Source organism: Nerophis ophidion, linkage group LG12 (assembly GCF_033978795.1).
Source record: "Nerophis ophidion isolate RoL-2023_Sa linkage group LG12, RoL_Noph_v1.0, whole genome shotgun sequence".
Taxonomy (NCBI): Eukaryota; Metazoa; Chordata; class Actinopteri; order Syngnathiformes; family Syngnathidae; genus Nerophis; species Nerophis ophidion.
Genome location: NC_084622.1, coordinates 52,788,855 through 52,815,984, shown reverse-complemented (window position 1 = coordinate 52,815,984; position 27,130 = coordinate 52,788,855). Strand labels below are relative to the sequence as shown.

General features: G+C 41.2%; 1 protein-coding gene across 1 annotated transcript in view; it reads left to right on the top strand.

The window, feature by feature from the left end:
- The first annotated feature begins 1,256 nt into the window (after positions 1-1,256).
- The window catches only part of LOC133563553 (AT-rich interactive domain-containing protein 3B-like), a 45,816-nt gene continuing 19,942 nt past the window's right edge, over positions 1,257-27,130 (top strand). Inside the window, exons 1-4 of the mRNA XM_061917732.1 lie at positions 1,257-1,439; positions 3,881-4,459; positions 26,196-26,267; positions 26,339-26,411. Of these exons, the coding sequence (XP_061773716.1) occupies positions 1,413-1,439; positions 3,881-4,459; positions 26,196-26,267; positions 26,339-26,411 (751 nt within the window). The 5' untranslated portion in view covers positions 1,257-1,412. The remainder of the gene's footprint in view (positions 1,440-3,880; positions 4,460-26,195; positions 26,268-26,338; positions 26,412-27,130) is intronic.

Below are 27,130 nucleotides of genomic sequence, written 5' to 3'. Positions count from 1 at the left end.
TCTTCCTCTTACACCACCACCTCCTCCTCTTCCTCCTCCTCCTCCTACACCACCACCACCTCCTCTTCCTCCTCCTCCTACACCACCACCACCTCCTCTTCCTCCTCTTACACCCCCACCCCACCACCTCCTCTTCCTCCTCCTCATACACCACCACCACCTCCTCTTCTTCCTCCTCTTCCTACACCACACCACCACCTCCTCTTTCTCCTCCTCCTCCACTTACACCACCACCTCCTCCTCTTCCTCCTCCTCCTCCTCTTACACCACCACCTCCTCTTCCTCCTCCTCCTCCTCCACCTTGCCAACCCTCCTGGATTTTTCAGGAGACTCCTGAAATTCAGCACCTCTCCCGAAAACTTCCAGGGAAAAAATTTCTCCCGAAAATCTCCTGAAATTCAGGCGGAGCTGGAGGCCACGCCCCCTCCAGCTCCATGAGGACCTGAGTGAGGTGTATAAACAGCGTGTCTGCCCAATGACGTTGTAACTGTAGAATGATCGAGGGCAAGTTCTTGGTTTCTTATGTGGGTTTATTGTTAGGCAGTTTCATTAACGTCCTCCCAGCGCGGTAACAACACACAACTAGTCAGTTTTCGTTTACTGTAAAGCAGTTTGTCCACCGTAAACAGCAATGTTGTGACACTCTTAAACAGGACAATACTGCCACCTACTGTACATGAAAAAGGATGGACAATTCAACCCTTAACTCAACAATGAGTAGATGAGTGTTATGTGTGTGTAAATGTGTAAATAAATAAATAAACACTGAAATTATTGTATTTCTTTTATTTAATTATATATATATATATATATATATATATATATATATATATATGTAGGTGTGGGAAAAAAATCACAAGACTACTTCATCTCTACAGAACTGTTTCATGAGGGGTTCCCTCAATCATCAGGAGATTTTTGAGGGAGATGATTGAGGGAACCCCTCATGAAACAGTTCTGTAGAGATGAAGTAGTCTTGTGATTTTTTCCCACACCTACATATTGCGCTCGACCACGGTATCGAGCACTATTCTCTGGATAATCCAATCAATATATATATATATATATATATATATATATATATATAAATAATGTGTGTGAAATACTTGACTTGGTGAATTTAGGGGGAAATATAAGCGGTAGAAAATGGATTGATGGATATACTCATCCCCTCTTAACCACGCCCCCAACCTCCCAAAATCGGAGGTCTCAAGTATGCTCCTCCCCCACCACGACCCCAACCCCCGCCTTCCCCACCTCCACGTCCACCCCCACCGGCCTCCACCTCTTCCTCCTCCTTTGGCTCCAAAGCGTTTCCACCGTTAGAAGCAGCGAAAGTCAGCAGTGTGTCGGAGCCGCCGTCGTGCGATGTTGGCGGCTGTTGTGGCGGCAAAAGAAGACGAGGAGCGGCCATGATGGATCCCAGCGAGGCACAGATGGTGAGTGTTTGTTAGCGAAGACGTCCCACTCCGCAACAAAAGCAGACATGACGGCGTACCTTTTACTCCCCGACCGGCTTCCTTTCTTACAACATGGAACCGACAACGTGGGTTTTTGGACGGAACGTCTGCTTTAAAAGACACCATTTAAACCTCATGGAGAAGAAGTGAAGTCACAGAAAATATCTTCGAGAAAGTTCTTCCCTTTTTTAAATGATAGGAATTCCTTTTTTTGTATTTAACTCCAAAGGTTCAGTGTCAAATAACATAATGTAATTGTCTTAACTTCTTAAAAAAACGTATTTTTGTCGCGCTCAAAAAGGTTCATTATGTCTTCTTATTGTACTTTTTCAAATGTTGTTGTAATCAGAGCCAATTATTTGTACCTAGACCGAGGTAAAGAAATCCATCTAATATACCGATTACAAAAAATATGAAAACACGTATTTTTGTCCATTAAGACCAAATATACAGTATTTATTTAGACATTTTTACAGGGTGAAAAGCATCCATCCTAGTGGCTCTCAAACCTTTTTCCACTGAGTACTACTTAGGAACACACTTGGCTCTCCAACTACCACCATAATGTGTAATATTGAAATACAGTCGCGTACTAGGCCTAAATATTCATTGAAATACATCTAGGTGTTTAATTTAATGAGTAATATTAAAGATTATGGCCACTGTAACGTCACACTCAGTTTGAATGGTAACACTGTGTTTGAATATTTAATGAAGTGATCATTTGGCACACCACTAGTGAGACGCGTACCAAATGAGTAATATTTATATACAGTAGCGTACTAGGCCTAAATAGTCATTAAAATACATCCAGAGGTTTAATTTAATGAATATATGTTAAAGATTATGGCCACTGTAGCATTACACTCAGTTTGAACAGTAACACTGTGTTTGAATATTTACTGAAGTGATTCTTTGGCACACCACTAGTGAGACTCGTACCACATGAGTAATATTTACATACAGTAGCGTACTAGGCCTAAATAGTCATTAAAATACATCCAGAGGTTTAATTTAATGAATATATGTTAAAGATTATGGCCACTGTAGCATTACACTCGGTTTGAACAGTAACACTGTGTTTGAATATTTACTGAAGTGATTCTTTGGCACACCACTAGTGAGACTCGTACCACATGAGTAATATTTATATACAGTAGCGTACTAGGCCTAAATAGTCATTAAAATACATCCAGAGGTTTAATTTAATGAATATATGTTAAAGATTATGGCCACTGTGCCATTACACTCAGTTTGAACAGTAACACTGTGTTTGAATATTTACTGAAGTGATTCTTTGGCACACCACTACTGGGACACGTACCACATGAGTAATATTTAAATACAGTAGCGTACTAAGTCTAAATATTCATTAAAAACATCCAGAGGTTTAATTTAACAAGTATATAGTAAGGATTTTGACCACCTTACACTCAGTTCGAACAGTAACACTGTGTTTGAATATTTAATGAAGTGATTCTTTGGCACACCACTAGTAAGACGCGTACCACATGAGTAATATTTAAATACAGTAGCGCACTAGGCCTAAATATTCATTAAAAAACATCCAGAGGTTTAATTTAATGAATATATGTTAAAGATTATGGCCACTGTAGCATTACACTCAGTTTGAACAGTAACACTGTGTTTGAATATGCAAGGAAGTGATTCTTTGGCACACCACTACTGGGACACATACCACATGAGTAATATGTAAATACAGTAGCGTACTAAGTCTAAATATTCATTAAAAACATCCAGAGGTTTAATTTAACAAGTATATATTAAGGATTTTGACCACCTTACACTCAGTTTGAACAGTAACACTGTGTTTGAATATTTAATGAAGTGATTCTTTGGCACACCACTAGTAAGACGTGTACCCCATACGTAATATTTAAATACAGTAGCGTACTAGTCCTAAATATTCATTAAAAACATCCAGAGGTTTAGTTTAACAAGTATATATTAAAGATTTTGACCACTGTAGCATTACACACAGTTTGAACAGTAACACTGTGTTTGAATATGCAATGACGTGATTCTTTGGCACACCACTAATGAGACGCGTACCACATGAGTAATATTTAAATACAGTAGCGTACTATCCCTAAATATTCATTAAAAACATCCACAGGTTTAATTGAACAAGTATATATTGAATATTGTGACCACTGTAGTATTACACACAGCTTGGTTGTGGTTTAAAGTCATATCCAACAATTGGGACTTTTTGCTGTCAATATCGAGGTACATTTTTTACTGATATCTGCTGGTGGTGTGTCTCCGGATTTTTTTCAACGCACAAACTGTGGCTTGGCTGAAAAAAGTTTAAAAAAGACTGGTCTGAGGAACACCGCTTATCCATCAGCTGTGACTGTATCTGTAATTCAAGTGGTGGTGTTCCGTGTCTGTCTCAGTCAGGTTTATCGGAGGAGGGCGGCGCAGCCAGATGCCCCCAGTCCAGTCCTGCTGGTGTGAAGCTGGAGGCGCTGATGGAGCACATCCAAAGACAACACGAATCCAAGCAGGGCATGAACTTCCAAGAGAAACACCTCCTCCAAGCTCAGTTCCTCTTCGCCCAACACGCTGCAGGGGCCACGGCCAGAGCCCAGCCGGGCTCCGGGACGGACTTTTTGGGCAGAGCGGACGGCCTCTCTCAACAGGCGGTTCAGCAGTCGTTGAACAAGCATCCGACCAGAGCGGATGCAGGGGAGGAGGAAGATGAAGACGACGATGATGAAGACTCAGAAGAAGAAGAGATACCTGAGGAGGAAAGCGGCCCTGAAGCCAAGAGTTCCAGAGTCCAGCAGGGTCCAGGTCTCCCATTCAATGCTGCTTATGCTGAGCCTCAGTCAGCAGCTGGAAAGTCCTCCTCATCTCCTCCTGTGGCCATAAAGCAGGAGCCGGAGGAGGAGATGTTGTCTCCGGTGGGACTGCCTCCCTTCACACCAGCCAACGGTTTCACTGACTGGGCCTTTGATGAGTCTTACAAACAAGTAAGCATCCTCCATCTTCGTCCTCTTCACTCATTCATCTGACACTTAAAAAACAAACCTAACTAGGGCTGGGCCGAGGAAAGCATGTCAGTATAAATGGGAAATGGGTTACCCTTGTAAAGCGCTTTTCTACCTTCAAGGTAGGGCTGGGCGATATATCGATATACTCGATATATCGCGGGTTTGTCTATGCGATATAGAAATTCGAGTGTACGTTCTCGAGCAGTTTCTTTTAGCTGCGGGCTTTACACTGCATGCGTTTCCCACTGTACTTGTTTCTCCTTCTCGCAGAGGCTTAAAACAAGCGCACCTTACATACGTCATGTGTGCAACGTCGCACGCTCCCGCGGAGCAGACAGGTAGCGACGTGGTAACGTTAGCTGTGATGCTAACAGTGCGGTGCGGGTGGTAATACGAGAGAGAGAAGGTGCGAATTTGATAAAAAAGAAGGAAAAAAACAGTCTATCATCTGGCGGTGGTTTGGCTTCAAGCACGAAGATGTTGAACAATTATGCAGCAAAAGCCTTGCAACAAAAAGTAGCACCACTGCTAATGTGTAGCATCGTTTGAAAAGTCACCCGCTAGAGAATAAGGACTGCTTAAAATTCCGCATGTCAAAATCTCCCTTCGGTGCCACACCAAAAAAATGCCAGAGCAACTATTTCCAGATCAACACCGTATAAAAAAAAGTTAACAACAGAAGGAAATAACGTCCGCAGGAACCTACCACATAGTGAAGGAGCCTGTTGTTCAGTATTCTTCATTTAGTTTAAATTGCCTTTCAAATGTCTATTTTGGTGTTTGATTTTATCAAATAAATTTCCCCCAAAAATGCGATTTATACTGTAGTGCGACTTATGTTTTTTTCTGCCATGACACGCCCCCCCGAATTTTTATTGGTTGACGTGTGTGTGTGACGATTGCTGATATGTGTCTAGTCTCTTAAGTGAATGAAAAAAAAACTATTTGATATTTTACGGTAATGTGTTAATAATTTCACACACAAGTCGCTCCAGAGTATAAATCGCACCCCCGGCCAAACTATGAAAAAAACTGGGATTTATAATTCGAAAAATACACCACTACCATCTAGTGTCTCAAATCTGTAACTACCTTTTCAATCTACCGTATTTTCCAGAACATAGGACGCACCGTGTTATAAGGCGCACTGCCAATGATTGGGTCTATTCAGGTGTATTTTCATACATGAGGTGCACCCGGATTATAAGGCGCATTAAACGGGTCATATTATGATTTTTGAGTACCAATATCCATGATGATGATTTTCTAGATTGAAAACATTTCCTTGTGGTCTACATAACATGTGCTGTTTATAACTAGAGTTCCATGGGTGATATATGTAAACCCACTACGCTGGTAGTCTTTCCATAATGAGGCCACTAAATGACTAAGTTAGAACTTTAAGTTACTTTTATATTAGAAATGGAAACAGCAGAGGATGACTGTTCCATAGAGGATAGAGAAAAAGAAGAAGCTTATCGACTACGGCGTCGACACGTGCTACAAAGGCTGACACGCGCAAATTTTCAGGACTTATGCAGATCCCAAATACACATCACCAGGTACCAGAAGGAAAGAAAAGTTGGTTTTGCTAAATATTGCGAAACAAAACGCCTGAAAAAATGTCTGCTAATAGGTGCCATTTTGCTTTCCTTGTACACAAACCATAATAATACTCGTATGTTGACGAGTACGTCTGACTACTGTAGCCGTAACGCTCCGACAATCCATCAAGCGCTGTGCGGCTTCATAGCTTTTTGATTGCCGTGTGTAATGTTTTATATTCGCAATGGGAACATTTAAAATTTTGGCGTCATATTGCAGTCTACACATATTTATTATGTGTGACTGCCATCTACTGGTTACACTTATCATTACATCATGTACCAAAAAAATAGCTTCGAGGTTGGTATGCACAACCAAAATTGTTCCGTACATTAGGCACACTGTGTTATAAAGCATACGGTCGATGTTTGAGAAAATGAAAGGATTTTAAGTGCGGCTTATAATCCGAAAAATACGGTTCTTTTATTATTTTATGACCTTATCCACGCTCATCCTACCTGACTACCAGACACCCTCTCCACTGATAAATAGCACTCTTGGTAAGTTGAAAATGGTTTTACTGTATTTATTGGTAGGCTTAAATAAGTCTTAAAAAGTATCAATAATTATCAATTTTGATCAATATAAAAAACGTATATTGGATATAGTTTTTAGCCATACAGCCCAGCCCTAAACATAACCCCTCCCCACCCTTTGCTTTGAGGGTGACCCTTTTGGCAAAATGCCCAAAGCCTTGCTAGTTGTTCATTATCAGCCCCAGCAGAGAGCTTCTACTTCAACTAACATCATGTACTCTTGATCAAATTGCCCTTTGCCTCTGGATAATTGCTCTTGGCTGTGGTCCAAGCCTGAAAGTCAGAGTTGTACGCTTAGCGTTTTCACCAGTAGCACCGGTGCTAATAAATCCAAGCACCTATTGGCACAACATTTTTTGTAGCACCGAAAAAAAATTAGGAGCAATGTAAAATGTCTTAAATATCACAATTTCATTATTACCGCTCCAACAAGGTACACATGTGCCCTCATACATATAAACACAATGGTATCATAAGTAATGCTCAATTAAACATAGAGAACATCCCTAAACTGTGCCAGCACTGTCGCCAACACGAGGGTAGGGCTGGGCCATGTGGATCAAAACTTATATCCCCATAGAGTTTGACCTATAAACTAACCCAGTAATGGAAATATTTGATGACGTAACTAAATATCTCCACCATGCCTTGATTTGACATTTTCAGGATTAATGTGGATACTAAATACACAAAAACAGATACCAACAAGTAGGAGAAGTAGGTTTTGCATAACAAGATCACAACTTGAGAGGTATTCTGAGATAAGAAACAATAAAAACGCTTTGAAAATAATATAAGACAAGTCAAATATAATCTCCAATCTTCTTTAAAATAAAAAGCATTTAGCTATGCCTATTTCTTCAGCCAATCAACCTATCCCCAGGTGCATGTCTTTGGAGGTGGGAGGAAGCCGGAGTACCCGGAGGGAACCCACGCATTCACGGGGAGAACATGCAAACTCCTAGTGTGTGAACGTGAGTGTGAATGTTGTCTGTCCATCTGTGTTGGCCCTGCGATGAGGTGGCGACTTGTCCAGGGTATCCCCGCCTTTCGCCCGATTGTAGCTGAGATAGGCGCCAGCGCCCCCCGCGACCCCGAAAGGGAATAAGCGGTAGAAAATGGATGGATGGATGGATATTTCTTCAGCTAAAAAAACACAAAAGAACAAAATGTGAAAGAGGCCTGGTTCAAGATGACATGTTTAAACAGCAACATAAAAATCATTTACTTTCAACAATGGTGTTATCACAGGTAAACAATATTATAGGACATACACACAAAGACTTTACCTGGAACACCAACTGCTTCATGGGGCTGTGTTTTGAAAATTACTTTATATTATATATAGGTGTGTGTGTGTGTGTGTGTGTGTGTGTGTGTGTGTGTGTGTGTGTGTGTGTGTGTGTGTGTGTGTGTGTGTGTGTGTGTGTGTGTGTGTGTGTGTGTGTGTGTGTGTGTGTGTGTGCGTGTGTATATATATATATTATATGTATATATAATATGTATATATATATGTATATATATGTGTATATATATATGTGTATATACATATATATGTGTCTATTTATGTATGTATATGTATATATATATATATATATATATATATATATATACATATGTGTGTGTCTGTATATATATATGTGTGTATATATATATATGTGTATATATATATATATGTGTGTATATATATATATGTGTGTATATATATATATATGTGTGTGTATATATATATATATATATATATATATATATATATATATATATGTATAATATGGGTGTATGTATTAGGGATGTCCCGATCCAGGTTTTTGCACTTCCGATCCGATACCGATACTGTTTCTGCACTTCCGATCCGATACCGATACTGGCCTATCCGATCATGTATTAAAGTTTAAAGTTATTTAGCCTACTTAGTTGTCAGATTCATGCTGAAAAGAATTTTAGTACTCTTGATAACAACTAACCAGCTGAATTATGTGAGTTCGAATAACACACAATAGTTGGTATTCAAGGATAAACACAAAATATCAAAAATTATACATGACAAACAGAAATGGCATCATTAAACAGTAAAAAAGTGAACATTATAAAGTGCAAATAATGCTGTAAACATTATTAAAAAAAAGCAAAACACTCAACCTGAGTGGGATAAAATGTCTATAACTCAGCATCAATACTTGCTCTTGAACAAGTGTAAACTTAAAAAACTATATATATCTACACACTCCCTTCAATTGTTTGCCCCAGTCAGGGGGGGCAAACAATTGAAGTCCAAGCATAATGGGGAGATTCTTTCTAACAAAGACGAGCACTTGAAGATGCTTAGGTGTCAGCCTGCTCCTGTCTTCATCTATGATGAGTGCTAAAAAGCCTCTCACTCGCAAGAGTCATTAAAATGTCTTACAACTTTACCACCACGCTTGACTTTATCGTGGCATGTTGTGCACTCCACCTCTTCATATTTTTCGTTTTGTAGGATAAAATAATCCCACACGGCTGAAATTTTTACCGTAACTTTTAATTTACACGGCCGTCTGAACGATTAGAACGCAGACCTGTGGAAAATGCGGAACAGAGTTTAGGGAGCAGCAGAAGAGTGGAATGTATTATTTAAATCGGTGTGTTGGAAAACACGGACTGGAGTTTTTTTTAAAACTTGATGTGGATCAGCATTTTCCCATGCCTTGCCGATACGCATTTTTTGGCAAATATCGGATCGGGACAACCCTAATATGTGTATGTATATGTGTGTATATGTATATATATATATATATATATATATATATATATATATATATATATATATATATATATATATATATGTGTGTATATGTGTGTATGTATATATATGTGTGTGTGTGTGTGTGTGTATATGTATAATATATATACGTGTGTGTGTATACATGTACACACATATATATACACACACACTATATATATATACATATGTATATATACACATGTATGTATGTTTTTATATATATATATATATACAAATTAATATGTGTATATGCATAAATATGTATATATAATTGTATGTATGTGTGTACGTATATATGCTTATTGCTTATGGCAGTCCATCGATGTCGATGATGACGTTGCTCCAAACGAAGTATTGGATTGGTTATTGTTGTGCTTTTCGCCTGTGCATAGCCAGGTGGCTGCTCAGGCCTATGCGTGATCCACAGACTTTGTCACAGGAGGGGCAGGGGAAGGCAGCGGTGATGGTCGCTGGTGCTGTGGCACGTTGGTGTCTTTGTGCAGGCCGATGTGCTCTCCGCTCTGTGAACTTCTCCTGAAGATGAGTGATTCCCTGGTGGCAAGTAGAGCTCCAAGTCTGGCGGTCAGCAGCAAGGGACTCCAGTGCTGGTGGTTTGATGTCACACTTTTTCAGGAGAGTTTTAATGTGGTCCTTGTACCGTTTTTTCTGGCCCCCGGCAGACCTTTGACCGACTGAAAGCTGGCCATACAATATTTGACGGGGTAGGCGGTGGGCTGGCATACGAATCACATGTCCGACCCATCTTAGGTGTTTTTGGCCAAGGAGTGCTGTGATGCTGGGTGTGTTGGTCCGGTCATAAATTTCAGTGTAGGGCACCCTGTCTTCCCAGGTCAGACCCAGGATCCTTTGGAGGCAGCGGATGTGGAAGGCCTCGAGACTCTGGATGTGCCTCTGGTAGGGTGTCCAGGTTTCGGAACTATAGAGCAGCGTGGAGAGGCAGACTGCCTCATACACGACTGTCTTGGTGGAGATGGTTAGATTCCTGTTCAGGAAAACCCTGGACCGTAGCCTTCCAAAGGCAGCAGAGGCAAGGCCAATACGGGCCTGGACGTCATCGTCAATGGTGCAGGTTGGCGACAGGGTGCTTCCGAGGTAGGTGAAGTGGGGGACGGTGGCTAATGGGTGCCCGTCAAGGGTGAAGATTGGCGTGTTTGGCTGGGGAGTGAACTCCTGCACGAGTATTTGTGTTTTCTTGGTGTTTATCTGAAGACCAATGGCACTGTAGATGGAGGCTACCACATTCAGTGCGCGCTGGAGAGACTCTGGTGAGTGTGCAAGTACAGCGCAGTCATCTGCATACTGTAGTTCCAGAATATGCTGGGTGGTGAGTTTAGTGCTGGCTTGGAGGCGACGGATGTTAAAAAGGTTACCATCCAGCCGGTATTGTATCTGAATCCCATCTGTGGGGTCCAGGTGTTTATGGGACAGGAGGGTGACAGTGGAAATAAACATGTTGAATATGGTTGGGGCAAGGACACACCCTTGCTTGACCCCCACATCCACACTGAAAAATGGGGATTGTTGGCCGCCGTTGCTCACACAGGCCTGCATGCCATCATGTAGCTGTCGCAGTAGGTTACAGAACTTTGCTGGTACACCTAGTTTTCCAAGTACTTCCCACAGCAAGTCCCGGTTTACTGTATCGAAGGCTTTGGACAGGTCAATGAATGCCATGTACAAGTCTTTGCGGTGTTCTCTGCATTTTTCCTGTACCTGTCTGGCCACAAAGATCATGTCTGCGGTGCTCCGATCACGTCTAAAGCCGCATTGAGATTCGGGCAGGATGTTTTCGGTTACATGAGTTGCTACTCGATGTAACATGATCCTTGCTAGCACCTTCCCGGCTGCGGATAGTAGGGAGATACCTCTGCTGTTGCCGCAGTCTGCTTTGTTGCCTTTGCGCTTATAGATCGTTATGATGTTAGCATCCTTCCAATCTTGTGGGATGACTTCAGACGACCAGATGGCAGTGATCAGCTGGTGCATTCTGCGGTGCAGGAGATATCCACCGTGCTTCAAGATTTCTCCCGGGATCTTGTCAAGGCCTGGGCTCTTGTTGTTTTTTAGACCCTTGATGGCCTTGAGTACCTCTGAGAAGCTTGGAGAGGAGTCCAGCGAGTCTACAGGGGGCAGGCATGGGAGGTCAGAGAGTATGTCTGTCTGTACAGGGTTTGTGGTGTTCAGCAGTACCCTGAAGTGCTCAGCCCATCTGTCCAGGATCTGTTGTTTGTCCTTATAGAGAGTGGTTCCGTCAGCTGATCTAACTGGGGTGATGTTCTTCCTCTGTGGGCCATAGATGGACTTGATGGAGTCGTAGAAGGCATGAGAGTTGTTGGTGTCTGTGTGATGTTGTATTTCGCGGGCCTTCTGTGTCCACCAGTCATTCTCCATGGCTCTGAGGGTGCGTTGGGTTTCACTTCTGAGGCGGATGAGCTGAGCCTTCAGGACGGTGGATTGAGGGTTTGATATGTGAGCTGCAAGGGCCTTGTGCTTTGCCTGAAGCAGGTCATAGATTCCTGGCGCACTATTGTCAAACCAGTCTTGATGTCGCCTTGTGGTGTACCCTATAGATTCCACGGCCGCCTGGTGGAGGGCAGCGCGTAGGGTGCTCCAGGTAGTTCCAGTGTCCAGCTCTGGTGGCACTTCAGGAATCTTGAACAGCTGATCTGCTACATTTTTCCTGAGCTGGTTGACGCAGTGCGTGGACTTCAGTGCATCGCAGTTGAGCCTCTTGGAAGGTGGTGTTTTTCTCTGTTGAGGACGTATTTCTAAGTCAATCTTTGTTCTGATCAGGCGGTGGTCAGTCCAACAGTCAGCTCCACGCATGGCCCTAGTGATGCGCACCTCTTTCCTGTCCGCGTGGCGGGTGATGATGTAATCTAGGAGATGCCAGTGTTTAGAGCGAGGGTGTTGCCAGGATGTTTTGTACTTGTTTTTCAGTTGGAACAAGGTGTTTGTGATGACCAGTTGATGCTCAGAACATAGAGTGAGAAGACGGAGACCATTGCTGTTGAGCTTGCCAACACCGTGCCGACCCATCACTTCCCTCCACAGTACACTGTCCGAGCCCACTCTTGCGTTAAAATCCCCTAGAAGGATGAGCTTGTCAGTGAGTGGTGTTTTGCTGATGACGGAGTGCAGGGAGGCATAGAACTCTTCCTTACATTGAGGGTCGGCAATCAGTGTTGGGGCATAGGCGCTGATGAGGGTGCAGTAACGGTTATTTGTGAGGGGAATCCTCCAGGTCATCAACCTTTCACTAATGCCAACTGGAGATTCGGGAAGCTTCTGAAGTAGGGAGGTCCGCACAGCGAGGCCTACACCATGGAGGCGACGGGAGCCTTCCGGAAGCCCTTTCCAGAAGAAAGTGTATCCTTCTCCCACCTCGGCTATGGAGTCCTCTCCATGGAAGCGGGTCTCGCTGAGGGCCGCAATGTCGATGTTATACCTCTTCAGTTCGTGCGCCACCAACGCTGTTCTTCTGCGGGCACGAGATGAATCATCACGCACATCCAAAAGCGTACGGACGTTCCAAGTCGCTAGTGTAAGTGTCAGTCGGGTTTTATTCTTGTGTTTTCGACCGCATGGGGGGATGACCCGGCAGCTGCGGTAGGCTGCCCGGGAGGGGAGGAACAGACCATTTTTAGGCCACATTTTCTAGGCCCTTCCCATCTCAGGGTGAGCAGGGTGGGGCTGCTCAGTCACGTGGGGAGCTGCCGAAGAGACACGCTGTTCCATCCCGTACCTCAGCGACCGTCTATCCCACACCGCCTGCGTGCAGAGTTGGGCTAGATACTCCCAGTCACATCCAGACCTGTATCTGCCACCCTTCTCCATCGCCGCAGGACTTGGAGGGGAGGGGATGGGGTGGGAAAGGGGGTGAGGGTGTTTGGAGCAGGCCTGCGCAAGGAGTAGATTAGAGTGAAGGAAGTGGTGCGCAGTCACTACCCTCACTACCTTGGCTCCCCCCTACGTCTTCCAGTGGCATGAAAAGCTCATGACGACCTTCTACAGGAAGGAGTTGCAGAAGACTGCCAGCACACCGGTCTGTTGATGGCTGCCTGATGCGGGTCTTCCCAACAGATTTGTCGTTAGGGGTTTACTCCCGTAGCCAAACACACACGGTGCACCCAGTAGGCAGTGAGGCAACTTTAACCTTCATCCGCCTTTACTGCCGGAGGCGACGCGTCATTATCCGCCAGTTCCGCCGTTGAGGTTTTTGGATCGCGCTTCGTCTGGAACCTCCCCCTCGACCTTACCGCCATGGTTGAACCTACCAGGAGCCGAGGCTCCCGACGGCATCGCTCTTAGGTTCATTGGAACACACAAGCCTCTCCACCACGACAAGGTGGCGACCCGTGGAGAACGTACGTATATATACGTATATATATACACACACATACATAAATATATATGTATGTGTGCATGTATATATATATGTGTATATATATACACACATAAATATACATTCATATTTATGTTTATATAGATGTATATCTCTATGTACTTAACTGTGTATACACATTTATGTGTGTATATATATATACATATATATATATATGTATGTATGTGTGTGTGTGTATATATACTGTATTTGTGTGTGTATGTTTTTATGTGTATATATCTTTGTGTCTACAGTATGTATATATTCATGTATTATGTGTATATATGAACACAGCCAATATCTTGTTAGCAGAAATTGAACTAATAGGACCTCTTATCGCTCGCTCGGGCCCCAACATGACACAATTAATTCTGATTAATGAAGCCTGAAGCCAGAGGGGCTCCTGGGTGGACGCCTCACAGCGTGTAACTGTAAAGTTTGTTTATTGTACAGTATATATTCAGTGAAGCAGAAGAGGGTTTTTTTTGTTTTTTCTCCCAAATCAAAACTATTGCCCCCCTTCACCCTGAAATGTTCACATGAACTTCCTATCCAGTGTGTGTAATCTCTTTTATTTACAGTATTAAGGTTGTGTTGTCTCAGACATGATGTAACATACTCAAAGTATTGGTAAACTTCAAAGTACACTATCCTAGACAAAAAAAAAAAAAAATTTAGAAAAAAAGGTTTTCTTGTGTCCATTAAAACCGTTCTACTTCAACCTATACTTTTTTTAAAAAATAATTCAATGGGAATTTTTTCAAACAAATCTACTAACTATAAATAATGCCATGCCCTGGTTTAATGTGTATCAATGAACAATTACTAGCTCTCTTTTTTTTGTTTGAGCTTTAAAATCTTTCTACAGCGATTGTCCAAGCATTTTGGTTGCTAAGACAATAGCAGCTCCGTAGACAGCCCTGCATAATTTAGTTGTCACCTAGCAACAGTAAATGGCACTGTAATTTACATGCATGTAATCAATACATAATGGCCACTGCAGTGTGGATGGGAGTCTTTTCTGTAGCCCACACGACTCAGGCTGTTTTGAAACCGACAAAGGGCTCGGCATTAACACACAATTATTGGCTGTTCAAGGCTTTGGAGAGTTTCGTTTTGCTTGAAGCCCCATTGGGAGTCATGTCAAACTGTGATTTTTCACAAGGACTGTATATGTGAGGTGCAGGGTGTCACCTGCCAGTGAAAATCCTCAGATGTAGATTTGGATCTCATTCCTTTTGGTATTGCTCTCGGTGAAACCTCATTTGTGAGCAGATATTCATTTTCTTCGACGGTTGCTAAGTTTTGAGCAGCTCGGGGGGGCGAACATGGCATCACAATGGCGACACGTGTTTCCTCGAACGTTGGCGTGTTCATTGTTTAAAGAGGCATCTCTAAGATTCCCCACGCTGGACGACCATTGTTCAGTCTTTGTGTGCGGTCTCACTGTAAAGCCCATCTGACACTTTGGAGGGATCTAAAAAGAGCCCCCCGTTGGCTTGGTGAGGGGGCAGATAAATGATCTTGACTTGTCTGGGAGATAATTTGATTTGGATTTAAAATTTTCCCTCCCCCCTGCTGTTACATTGAAGTGGTGTGTTTTCACTTTTGCTCTGCCGGATCACTTCAATGATTTCTGTTATTAAGTCCTTTGCCATCAATTAAATAGGTTGACCATATTCTGAAATCCCAAAAGAGGACACATATATGCGTGCCAAGGTGAAAATTGGCCAATGATACCCGAACTTGCTTTATAAAAAATATATATTTTTTAAATAAAGCATTTATTCTCCTCTGTTGACAGCAGTGTTGGCGCTAGGAATTTTCAAAGTACCGTATTATTCAAAGTATTAGTCGCTCGGGAGTATACGTCGCACCTGCCGTAAATGCATAATAAAGAAGGAAAAAAACATATATAAGTCTCACTGGAGTATAAATCGCATTTTTGGGGGAAATGTATTTGATAAAAGCCAACAGCAAGAATAGACATTTGAAAGGCAATTTAAAATAAATAAAGAATAGTGAACAACAGGCTGAATAAGTGTACGTTCGAGGATGTCGTAGTAGTTTGTGTTGTGGTTTGTGCAGCCCTTTGAGACACTAGTGATTTAGGGCTATATAAATGAACATTGTTTGATTGATTGATATGAGGCATAAATAACCAACTGAGAAGGTGGCTGGTATGTTAACGTAACATATTATTCAAATAACTATAACATATAGAACATGTTATACCTTTACCAAACTATCTGTCACTTCTAATCCATAAATCCCATGAAATCTTATACGTCTAGTCTCTTACGTGAATGAGCTAAACAATATTTGATATTTTACTGTAATGTGTTAATAATTTCACACATAAGTTGATCCTGAGTATAAGTCGCACCCCCGGCCAAACTATTAAAAAAACTGCGACTTATAGTTGGAAAAATACGGTAGGTACATTTTTGGGGTACCACTTTTTTGTAAGCGTTTTGAAAAAAAGTTATAAATGAATGCATTATCCTGTTACCGTATATCTCACATTCTATATTGTCTTTTGGAAAAAGGTCGTCATGAGCGTTACTTAATTCATGAAAAAACCAAATGTGTATACTGTATATATGTAAATGTATTCAGTTATAAACATTCATTCACTTTCTTCTTTCCTTCATGGATCTGAACTTTATCGCTGCTGGTAGTTTTGTCTATGTTTTTATTTAATAAGTTGTCGGTGTATTTATTTCAGTATAAAAGTGTAAAAGGGTTTTTGCTTCATAATGGTGTGCCAGGGTACATTATATATGTACATTTTATATTTAACGCCTAAATCTCTGGAGTCGACATCAACTTCACATATATCCCGCATTTCAACATTTTTTAGGTTATTTTTTATGTTGTTTTTTTTGTTTGTTTGTTTTCCGCCCTTTTAAGTTTGAGTTTATTTGGAACATGCAATCACAATTTCCAGTTCCTCTTTTTAACGTGTTCGAAAAGGAGTAGGAAGAAGCAGAGCCCCTTTTCTTTTACATAACTGTTGCTAAAACTTTTGTTTACTTCCTGTTCTCAATTTATTCACAATATACTCCATAAGTAATCACAGTTTTTCTTTTTGTCAAACAAAAATATGTTTTTAATGGCAAACACACAAATTTGCAAAATCTTCCACCAAAAATATTTTTCAAAGTGGAATATTTGATGTGAAGTAATGGGAACCTTGGATAGGTCAATAATTCATAATAACATTGATTTTGATTCAACATTATGTTTTGAACGATGACAGTTTGAAAGAAAAAAAAACAGCTTTGTTTTATTAGTCGTCATTGCAACTTTTTCCAAAAATGTCACCTTTTAAGCTTTTTATTTCACTTGTGTTATGTTTTGGTTTATTTTAATAGTATTTTTAGAATGTGCCTTTTAAAACATTAGCTGCATATGGCCTGCGGGGCACACTTTTGACACTTTTAGTTTTCCTGAAGAAATTGATTGATTGATTGAAACTTGTATTAGTAGATTGCACAGTACAGTACATATTCCGTACAATTGACCACTAAATGGTAACACCCCAATAAGTTTTTCAACTTGTTTAAGTCGGGGTCCACGTTAATAGATTCATGGAACTCTCCTGAAGGAATCCAAAAAGTTTTATCCATCTATCTATCTACCCCTGCTATGAATAATAAAACAATCTGATAAATCTATCGATAAAAAGCAGAGCCTGGCGACGCATGCGCGTTTCAAGATTCAAGATTATTTATTGTCAATTCTTAACAAGCACAAGACACAAAATACTGAAAATTACATATTTACCATAACACTCTCTCTGTCTCTGCCCCTCCCTTACGAATGCTGTTGCATGCGCACACCTTCACAATTTGTTTTGTTTTAACCCGTTCTTAATCCTGAACGTACATTAAAAATACACACAACCCTAACTCTAAATGCCGGACATTTGAGGCATTTAAGAAACTCCGCCCGGACAGCCCCACAAAAGAGGACGTATGGTCAGTCTAAATTAAAACCATAAGGTGTATGTCTAAAAACTACAGTAGCCTATCATATTAAAACGGATTGTTAGAGTTTTGAGTGAAACACAAGAAACCTTTTGCTGACCTACATACTGAATAGTATCAGCATTCCCAGGGCTGGACGTGTGAAAGCTCTGTGAGCAATTAACTGCCGGATCTTTTGTTAATAGATCCACAGTAGGTCTCACTTGCTCATCAATAAGGGGGGAAGGGTTTTATTTCCATGCGATGCTGAAAAGACCGGGATGTTTATCTACCTTCACATCAATAGGGTTTCTGCGTGGGGGAGTACAAGGCTCTTTTATTAGAAATTCTATGCTGACCTATTACATGTGTCAAAAGCTCCCCCCTTCCCCACTCTCGGTTTGTGGGAGATTTAGTCGAGGCGACTGGGGAGAAATGTAGTAAATAATACATTTCAGCAATAAGGTCATTCTGATTGAACTATGTACAGCCACCGATTGTGCAAGTTCTCCCACTTAAAATGATGACAGAGGTCTGTAATTTTCATCATAGGTACACTTCAACTGTGAGAGACAGAATGTGAAAAAAAAATCCAGGAATTCACATTGTAGGAATTTTAAAGAATTTATTAGTAAATTATGGTGGAAAATAAGTATTTGGTCAACCATTCAAAGCTCTCACTGATGGAAGGAGGTTTTGGCTCAAAATCTCACGATACATGGCCCCATTTATTCTTTCCTTAACACGGATCAATCGTCCTGTCCCCTTAGCAGAAAAACAGCCCCAAAGCATGTTGTTTCAACCCCCATGCTTCACAGTAGGTATGGTGTTCTTGGGATGCAACTCAGTATTCTTCTTCCTCCAAACACGACGAGTTAAGTTTATACCAAAATGGATACATGGATGATACAACAGAGGATTGGGAGAATGTCATGTGGTCAGATGAAACCAAAAGAGAACTTTTTGGTATAAACTCAACTCGTCGTGTTCGGAGGAAGAAGAATACTTGATTCAACACGATTACTTGATTCAAACTGATTTTTGCAAAGTATTATTTTGTAAAATAATAACAAGACCTTAACACGGCAACTTACAGCTTACAAAACATCCTATTGGTTGCTGACGTATGACATAAACATGCACCGAGTAAGCATAGAGATGGCCTAAAAATGTTTTTGTATTATCCATCCATCCATCCATCTTCTTCCGCTAATCCGAGGTCGAGTCGCGGGGGCAGCAGCCTAAGCAGGGAAGCCCAGACTTCCCTCTCCCCAGCCACTTGGTCCAGCTCTTCCCGGGGGATCCTGAGGCGTTCCCAGGCCAGCCGGGAGACATAGTCTCCCCAACGTGTCCTGGGTCTTCCTCGTGGCCTTCTACCAGTTGGACTTGCCCTAAACACCTCCCTAGGAAGACGTTCGGGTGGCATCCTGACCAGATACCCGAGCCACCTCATCTGGCTCCTCTCCATGTGAAGGAGCAGCGGCTTTACTTTGAGTTCCTCCCGGATGACAGAGCTTCTCAGCCTATCTCTAAGGGAGAGACCCACCACACGGCGGAGGAAACTCATTTCGGCCGCTTGTACCCGTGATCTTATCCTTTCGGTCATGACCCAAAGCTCATGACCATAGGTGAGGAGGGGAACGTAGATCGACCGATAAATTGAGACCTTTGCCTTCCGGCTCAGCTCCTTCTTCACCACAACGGATCGATACAGCGTTCGCATTACTGAATACGCCGCACCGATCCGCCTGTTGATCTCACGATCCACTCTTCCCCCACTCGTGAACAAGACTCCTAGGTACTTGAACTCCTCCACTTTATTTACCCTTTCCGGGCAAGAACCATGGACTCGGACTTGGAAGTGCTAATTCTCATCCCGGTCGCTTCACACTCGGCTGCAAACCGATCCAGTGAGAGCTGAAAATCCCGGCCAGATGAAGCCATCAGGACCACATCATCTGCAAAAAGCAGAGACCTAATCCCGCGGCTACCAGACCGGAATGCCTTGACTGCGCCTAGAAATTCTGTCCATAAAAGTTATGAACAGAAATCATTTGAATATTTAATTGAAATTGTTACACCACCATTCTGTGTTTTTGTCAGGGTATATTTGGAATCAATCACTTAATCATTCAAGGAATTTGTACATTTTAAAAGCCCGTTTTTTTTCTGCCCGAATGCCGCTGGGATAGGCTCCAGCCACTTTTGCGACCCCTGGAGGGACAAACTGTAGAAAATGAATGGATGAATTTTACTTAGATCAAAAGATCAAGGCTGATGGGTCAAATTCAATGAATAATTTTACCACACCTAGTGTGTGTGTGAAAATCATTGGTACTTTATTTAACTTTAAAATACCACGTAGTAAACACTTTGTTGCCATTTATAAAATAGTGTATATTATTTTATGTAGTGGGCATGTTGTGTGCAATTTACTAACACTGCATTTGCAATTGTAAAGTAGTGCAGACCACCTTATTTGAATAAGGATTTTGTGTGTAGGGCATCACCACGGGCAGAGACACTCATTTACTTCACATCCAGGTTATCTTGTTCCTACCTGCAGCGTTTTGCTGTGTTTTCAAACAAACTTTTTATTTTTTATTTTGGAAGCAGTCCTGCATGCAGTGCATCTACCATGATACCGCTTTTTTGTTGTTGTGTTTTTTGTTTTTCTTTACTGCTGAAGGTGTGCTCCTTGGTGAGGGGCTGCGCTTCACTCCGCTCAAGATGCCACAAAAGCACACGTCATACGTGCAGCTATGATAAAGGACACATGTCTTATTATTCATAGTTTGCTTAGCAGTAATAGAATATTCTTATATGCTATAAGTGAGCAGACGTCCGAGATCCAAACTGGGAATATAATCCCAGAGAAGGGGGAAAAACGGTCAGCTATTTTTGAATTGAAGAAACAATATGATTAGGTTATATATACATGCGTGTATCCTACATAAACAACGTATGCATACATTAGATATCTATATATCTTAGGGACCCATAGACTGTAATTTATTCTGTCTTGACACTTTATATAGATATTTTGTATTACATTCTTCCCTTAAATGATCAGGTTTACAGTCATTGTTTTATATGTATTTTTTATGTATGTCGCGTCGGGTAAAAGCTTCTGCCAAGTACTTAAACATCAAAATATATAAACACCTTAAAGTCTTTATATCAGCTAAAACCACCAATCTGTTTCACTATATTCAGAATAAAACCAATTTCTGTCTTACCCAACAATGTTAGTATTTGGATATTGTTACTTGAAGACTTGTTCCTGGTTACAATTATACTGTTAAGAAAGTATTGTCTTATAATTTGCCTAAAAAGAGAATGTATCATAATAAATGGCAGCTGGTGAATTTGGTTTTAGGTGTCACAATCATTCATTTCAACTTTGTTATTTAAGTTTGACATTTTTTTATTTAATTAATTTCATTGACAAGCGATTCTATTGTGGTCATACTCTTGTTTGCGAGCGGCTACGATTTTAGTACTGTTGAAGATCTTTGCTCCTTCTCAACTCTGTGGCAATATTCTTTTCACAAAATACAACCAATAGTACGTTAAGGTTGAATTTTACTTGGGAAAAGTAATCCCCAGATTCCTATTTTCAACAGTCCGCTCATTTGAGCAGGAAAACGCCAAACACCAGCCATCTTTGTTTTCTACCTGTCAACCGTCAGTTTAGGCTGCTCGCCGGCTCCTCATCACCACTTCAAAATGGCGGCCAAATTGCTCACGTCACAGCAGCCAATGCTGCGTCTACTTATAAGTTGTCTATGGTTATAACATCATTGCAAACACGGCAATCTGTCGCGTCCACTGCCGTTTGCTACCTTATTCATACTTTTTGTCGAGTGATTTTTTTTCTTTAAGCAGGTTTACATGAGGTACCTACACATAACGTTACGTTAGTCAATCTATCATACACAGTCACGTAATGTTAGACGGCGGTCAGCAGCACAGCGTATTTTAGTCACATACAAAAAGACAAACATAGTCAAAGGTCAGTTAAAATGTATACTATATTAAAGGCCTACTGAAATGAGATTTTCTTATTCAAACGGGGATAGCAGGTCCATTCTATGTGTCATACTTGATCATTTCGCGATATTGCCATATTTTTGCTGAAAGGATTTAGTAGAGAACATCCACGATGAATTTTTCAACTGGAGAAAAGCCCTCCCTCTACCGGAAGTCACAGACGATGTCGTCACATGTTGATGGCTCCTCATATATTCACATTGAGTTTAATGGGAGCCGCCAACAAAAACAGCTATTCAGACCGAGAAAACGACAATTTCCCCATTAATTTGAGCGAGGATGAAAGATTCGTGTTTGAGGATATTGATAGCGACGGACTAGAAAAAAAAATAAAAATCAAAGTTAAAAAAAAACGCCATTGCAATCGCGTTGAATTGAGACGGATTTATATGTTTTTAGAGACATTTACTAGGATAATTCTGGGAAATCCCTTATCTTTCTATTGTGTTGTTAGTGTTTTAGTGGGTTTAACTGTACCTGAAGTGTACGTCCACGGCCGGGTGTTGACGCGCAGTGTCTCGGAGAAGTCGACGGCAGATGTTGGACGGCACAAGCTCAGCTGATATCCGGTAATTTTCTCACCGAAACCTGCTGGTTGACATGTAGTCGGGATCCATGTTCACTGTGATCCATACTAAAGTTTCACCTCTGTGAATTTTAAACAAGGAATCACCGTGTGTTTGTGTGGCTAAAGGCTAAAGCTTCCCAACTCCGTCTTTCTACTTTGACTTCTCCAATATTAATTGAACAAATTGCAAAAGATTCAGCAACACAGATGTCCAAAATACTGTGTAATTATGCCGTTAAAGCAAGACGACTTTTAGCTGTGTGTGTGTGCAGCGCTCATATTCCTAACAGCCCGTGACGTCACGCGTACACGTCATCATTACGCAACGTTTTGAAGAAAAAAGTCCCGGGAAATTAAAAATTGCAATTTAGTAAACTAAAAAGGCCGTGGCATGTGTTGCAATGTTAATATTTCATCATTGATATATAAACTATCAGACTGTGTGGTGGCTAGTAGTGGCTATCAGTAGGCCTTTAAGAATATGTGTACATATTGCATAGAGCCCTGACATCTAAAAAGTACAACTCTGTTCATTATGTTCATGTATTTGTTATGTTTTTCATGTGTACGCACACATACAGTATGAGATGAGATCAATCAGATAAGGTAAGAAGAACAGGATAGAAACTGCTGTGGAACTAGTTCCAATGCAATATGTCATGGAAATACAATGTTGAAACTTTTGTGCAAATAAGTACAGTTGTACTTGTTTTTTTAATGTGTTTATTCTGTAAAGGAACGAGATAAATGTTTTAAGTGACTGGTTAATAGTGCTATTATGAAGTGCAATGTCAGCACTATTTTTTGTCCTGTAATTTCAAATGCACTTGTTTTAATAAATAAATACAGTGTTATAAAAGGATACACAATCTGTGTAAATATATTAGTCTGTGGTTAAAAGGACTTGAAAGGACTCGAAACTCAAAATGCAGGACTTGGGACTTGACTTGAGACTTTCTAGTCTTGACTCGAGACTTGAGGGCAAAGACTTGAGACTTACTTGGGACTTGCAAAACAATAACTTGGTTCCATCTCTGCCACCAAGTAGATTGCAGTCTTATGGGGAAACCCAGCAGGACCATGTTTTGTTGCCACGTGTGAGTTTTTTCATACCCCCAAAAAAAATAGAATGTGTTTTACTGGTCCGCCCACAAAAAGTAGAACAATGTTGTTTTTACTAGGTGGTTGTAATCTAAACGTACCCTTAGCCTTAGCAACTGAGGGGGAAATCTAGTAAATAATACCTCATAAAGAGGCTGACGTTAGAGGTGTTTTCAGTGTAAACACGAGGAGTGTTGCAGTTTATAGCCAACATGTTTTTTTTCCGTTTTGCTTCCCATGTGTCTTATAGCTGAGATGGTAGAATGCTGTTATGAAGCCACCATGTCCATACAGGTTTTGGCAGTCAAACATAAATAATCAGATTGTTAATATTGCATTTAGAGAAATACCTAAAACAGTCCTTTATTTTGATTAAGCACAAATGACCACTTTGTGGCGCACAGGAACATGTTGTGTTGTTTTAGTATCAAACATGAAATGGAACTGAATGACTGGCCGCATATTGCGACAACATGCAGATCTGCAACAGTTGCACAGTGCGCTTGGGCGATGTAGACGGTGCAAATTATATACATTTGGCCGATTAGTTGTTAATAATATCTTTGCATCATCATACTGCATGTTGATGACACATTCTAGCTGTCTGCAACAAGCCAATGAAAACAATGTAGAATTCTAGCTAGCGGCCAACATCCCACAACACTTCAAAGTCAGCAATCCATTTCCCATAAATGTTTTCACCGGAGGATAAGGACTAGCTAAACACGCTACATTACAAACCGTAGGAGGTAGGAGTGTCAAAGGCCTGAAAATGATGTCAATAATGTCAACTTTATCTTTTTTTACTAAATGTATTTGTTCTTTCTATTTTGACGTTGAACAAAAATATCTTCTGCATCTATTTTAAACTTTAATATGATCTAATACTGCAACAAAATATCATACATTCCCCCCCCCCCCCAAAAAATGAAAATAAATACTTGGTTGACTTGTGATTTCAAAGCAAGTTATCCATTAAATTGTACACTGTAAAAATAACATTAGACTTTATGGTAAAATTTTGGTGACTGATCTCCCATTTTTTTAATATACACACATATACACACACACACACGTATGTATGTACAGTGGGGCAAAAAAGTATTTAGTCAGCCAGCGATTGTGCAAGTTCTCCCACTTAAAATGATGACAGATGTCTGTAATTTTCATCATAGGTACACTTCAACTGTGAGAGACAGAATGTGAAAAAAAATCCAGGAATTTACATTGTAGGAATTTTAAATAATTTATTTGTAAATTATGGTGGGGAATAAGTATTTGGTCAACCATTCAAAGCTCTCACTGATGTAGGAGGTTTTGGCTCAAAATCTCACGATACAAGGCCCCATTCATTCTTTCCTTAACACGGATCAGTCGTCCTGTCCCCTTAGCAGAAAAACAGCCCCAAAGCATGATGTTTCCACCCCCATGCTTCACAGTAGGTGTGGTGTTCTTGGGATGCAACTCAATATTCTTCTTCCTCCAAACACATCATCTCCATAGAGCTTTTCAACAGATACAGCCGTATTCCCATGGTCAAGCCACTCCTGAACTCTAGACAACGGAAGTTACCTCAGTCAGCAATGGTTTGGGGAGCCATGTCAGCTGCTGGTTTTGGTCCACTGTGTTTCATCAAGTCCAGAGTCAATGCAGCTGTGTACATGCTTCCATCTGTTGTAAAACTCTATGGAGATGATGATTTAATTTTCCAGCATGATCTAGCACCTGCTCACAGTGCCAAAACCAGCAGTAACTGGTGTACTGACCATGGCATTACTGTCCTCCATTGGCCTGCCAGCTCTCCTGACCTAAACCCCATAGAGAATTTGTGAGGTATTGTGAAGAAGAAGCTGAAAGACACCAGACCCAATAATGCAAATGAGCTGAAGGCCGCTATTGAAGCATCCTGGGCATCCATAACACCTCAGCAATGCCACAGGCCGATTGCCTCCATGCCACGCTGCATTGATGCAGTAATCCGTGCAAAAGGATTCCCAACCAAGTATTGAGGGCATTAATTTACATTTTCAAATGTTTGATTTTGTTTTGCTGTTATAAATCTTTTTTTTTTACTTGGTCTGAGGAAATATTCAAATTTTTTGAGATAGGATTTTGAGTTTTTTTAAGCTGTATGCCATAATCAGCAATATTAAAATAATGAAAGGCTGGCAAGATTTCAGTTGATGTGTAATGAATCCAGAATGTATGGCATTTTCAAGATTTTAGTTGCATTACGGAAAATAAAGGACTTTATCACAATATTCTAATTTTCTGCGACAGTCCTGTATATATAAATATATATATGAAAGCAATGTAGAATTGTGTGTGTGTGTGTGGCTGGAGTGCGTGTCAGCGGGACAATAACGTCTCAGCAGGCCTTTCCGTCCGACTGCACACACACTGGCCTCCACTTACAGTTCAACCCTCAACCGTCACATTACAGGGAGGCAATGGAGCAATAACGCGTCACAATAAACGACCTCATGACAATGGAGCCTTCTCCCTCATCTCCCTCTCAACAGGAGTAGCTTTCAACAAACTCTTCCCCCCTTTTAAATAATGTATTATGGATACAAAGGGCAGCAACCTTTATGTGACGGGGAGGGGGGGGGGGGGGGTTGGTTCAAAGGTCACACCAACATGCTGTAAATGGGTTTCAATATCAAAATGACGGCCCGAACCTAAACTGCTGCTATGTTGTCACTGTACCCACAGAAAGCTCCAGTCTGGGCCGAAGAGAGCGACGGAGGAAGAGGACGAGCGGAACCGTCAAGGGACTTTGCAAAGGTCAGAGAATTTATTGGACGCTCTAGTTTTTAATTTCAGCAAAAAAAGAGCTTATTCCTTCTGCTTTGCAGCTTTACGAACTGGACAGCGACCCCCAGCGGAAGCAGTTTCTTGACGATCTGTTTGTCTTCATGCAGAAACGAGGTAAGACCCTTATAAATTTCGCGTCCGAATATACTTTTCGATTATCACAAAGTCGAGTTGGAAACACGGCCGTCCGGTTTGTTATCACATGACTTAAGACTTAAAGGGGAACATTATCAGCAGACCTATGCAAGCGTCAATATATACCTTGATGTTGCAGAAAAAAGACCATGTATTTTTTAACCAATTTCCGAACTCTAAATGGGTGAATTTTGGCAAATTAAACGCCTTTCTGTTAATCGCGCTGGAGGCGATGACGTCAGAATGTGACGTCGCCGAGGTAACACACCCACCATTTTCATTTTCAACACATTACAAACACCAGGTCTCAGCTCTCTTATTTTCCGTTTTTTTGGCTATTTTTTGGAACTTTGGAGACATCATGCCTCGTGGGTGTGTTGTCGGAGGGTGTAACAACACTAACAGGGAGGGATTCAAGTTGCACCACTGGCCCGAAGATGCCAAAGTGTCTGCCGCCAGACCCCCATTGAATGTACCAGAGTGTCTCCACATTTGACCGGCGATGCTAAGGCAGACATGGCACAGAGATGTATGGATAACCTGCAGATTCATTTGCAACGATAGTCAACGAAATCACAAAGATGAGTTTTGTTGATGTTGACTGCCAGCTAATTGATGCTAACATGCTATTTACCGGCGGTGCTAAAACAGACATGGCACAGAGATGTATGGATAACCTGTAGATGCATTTGCAACTA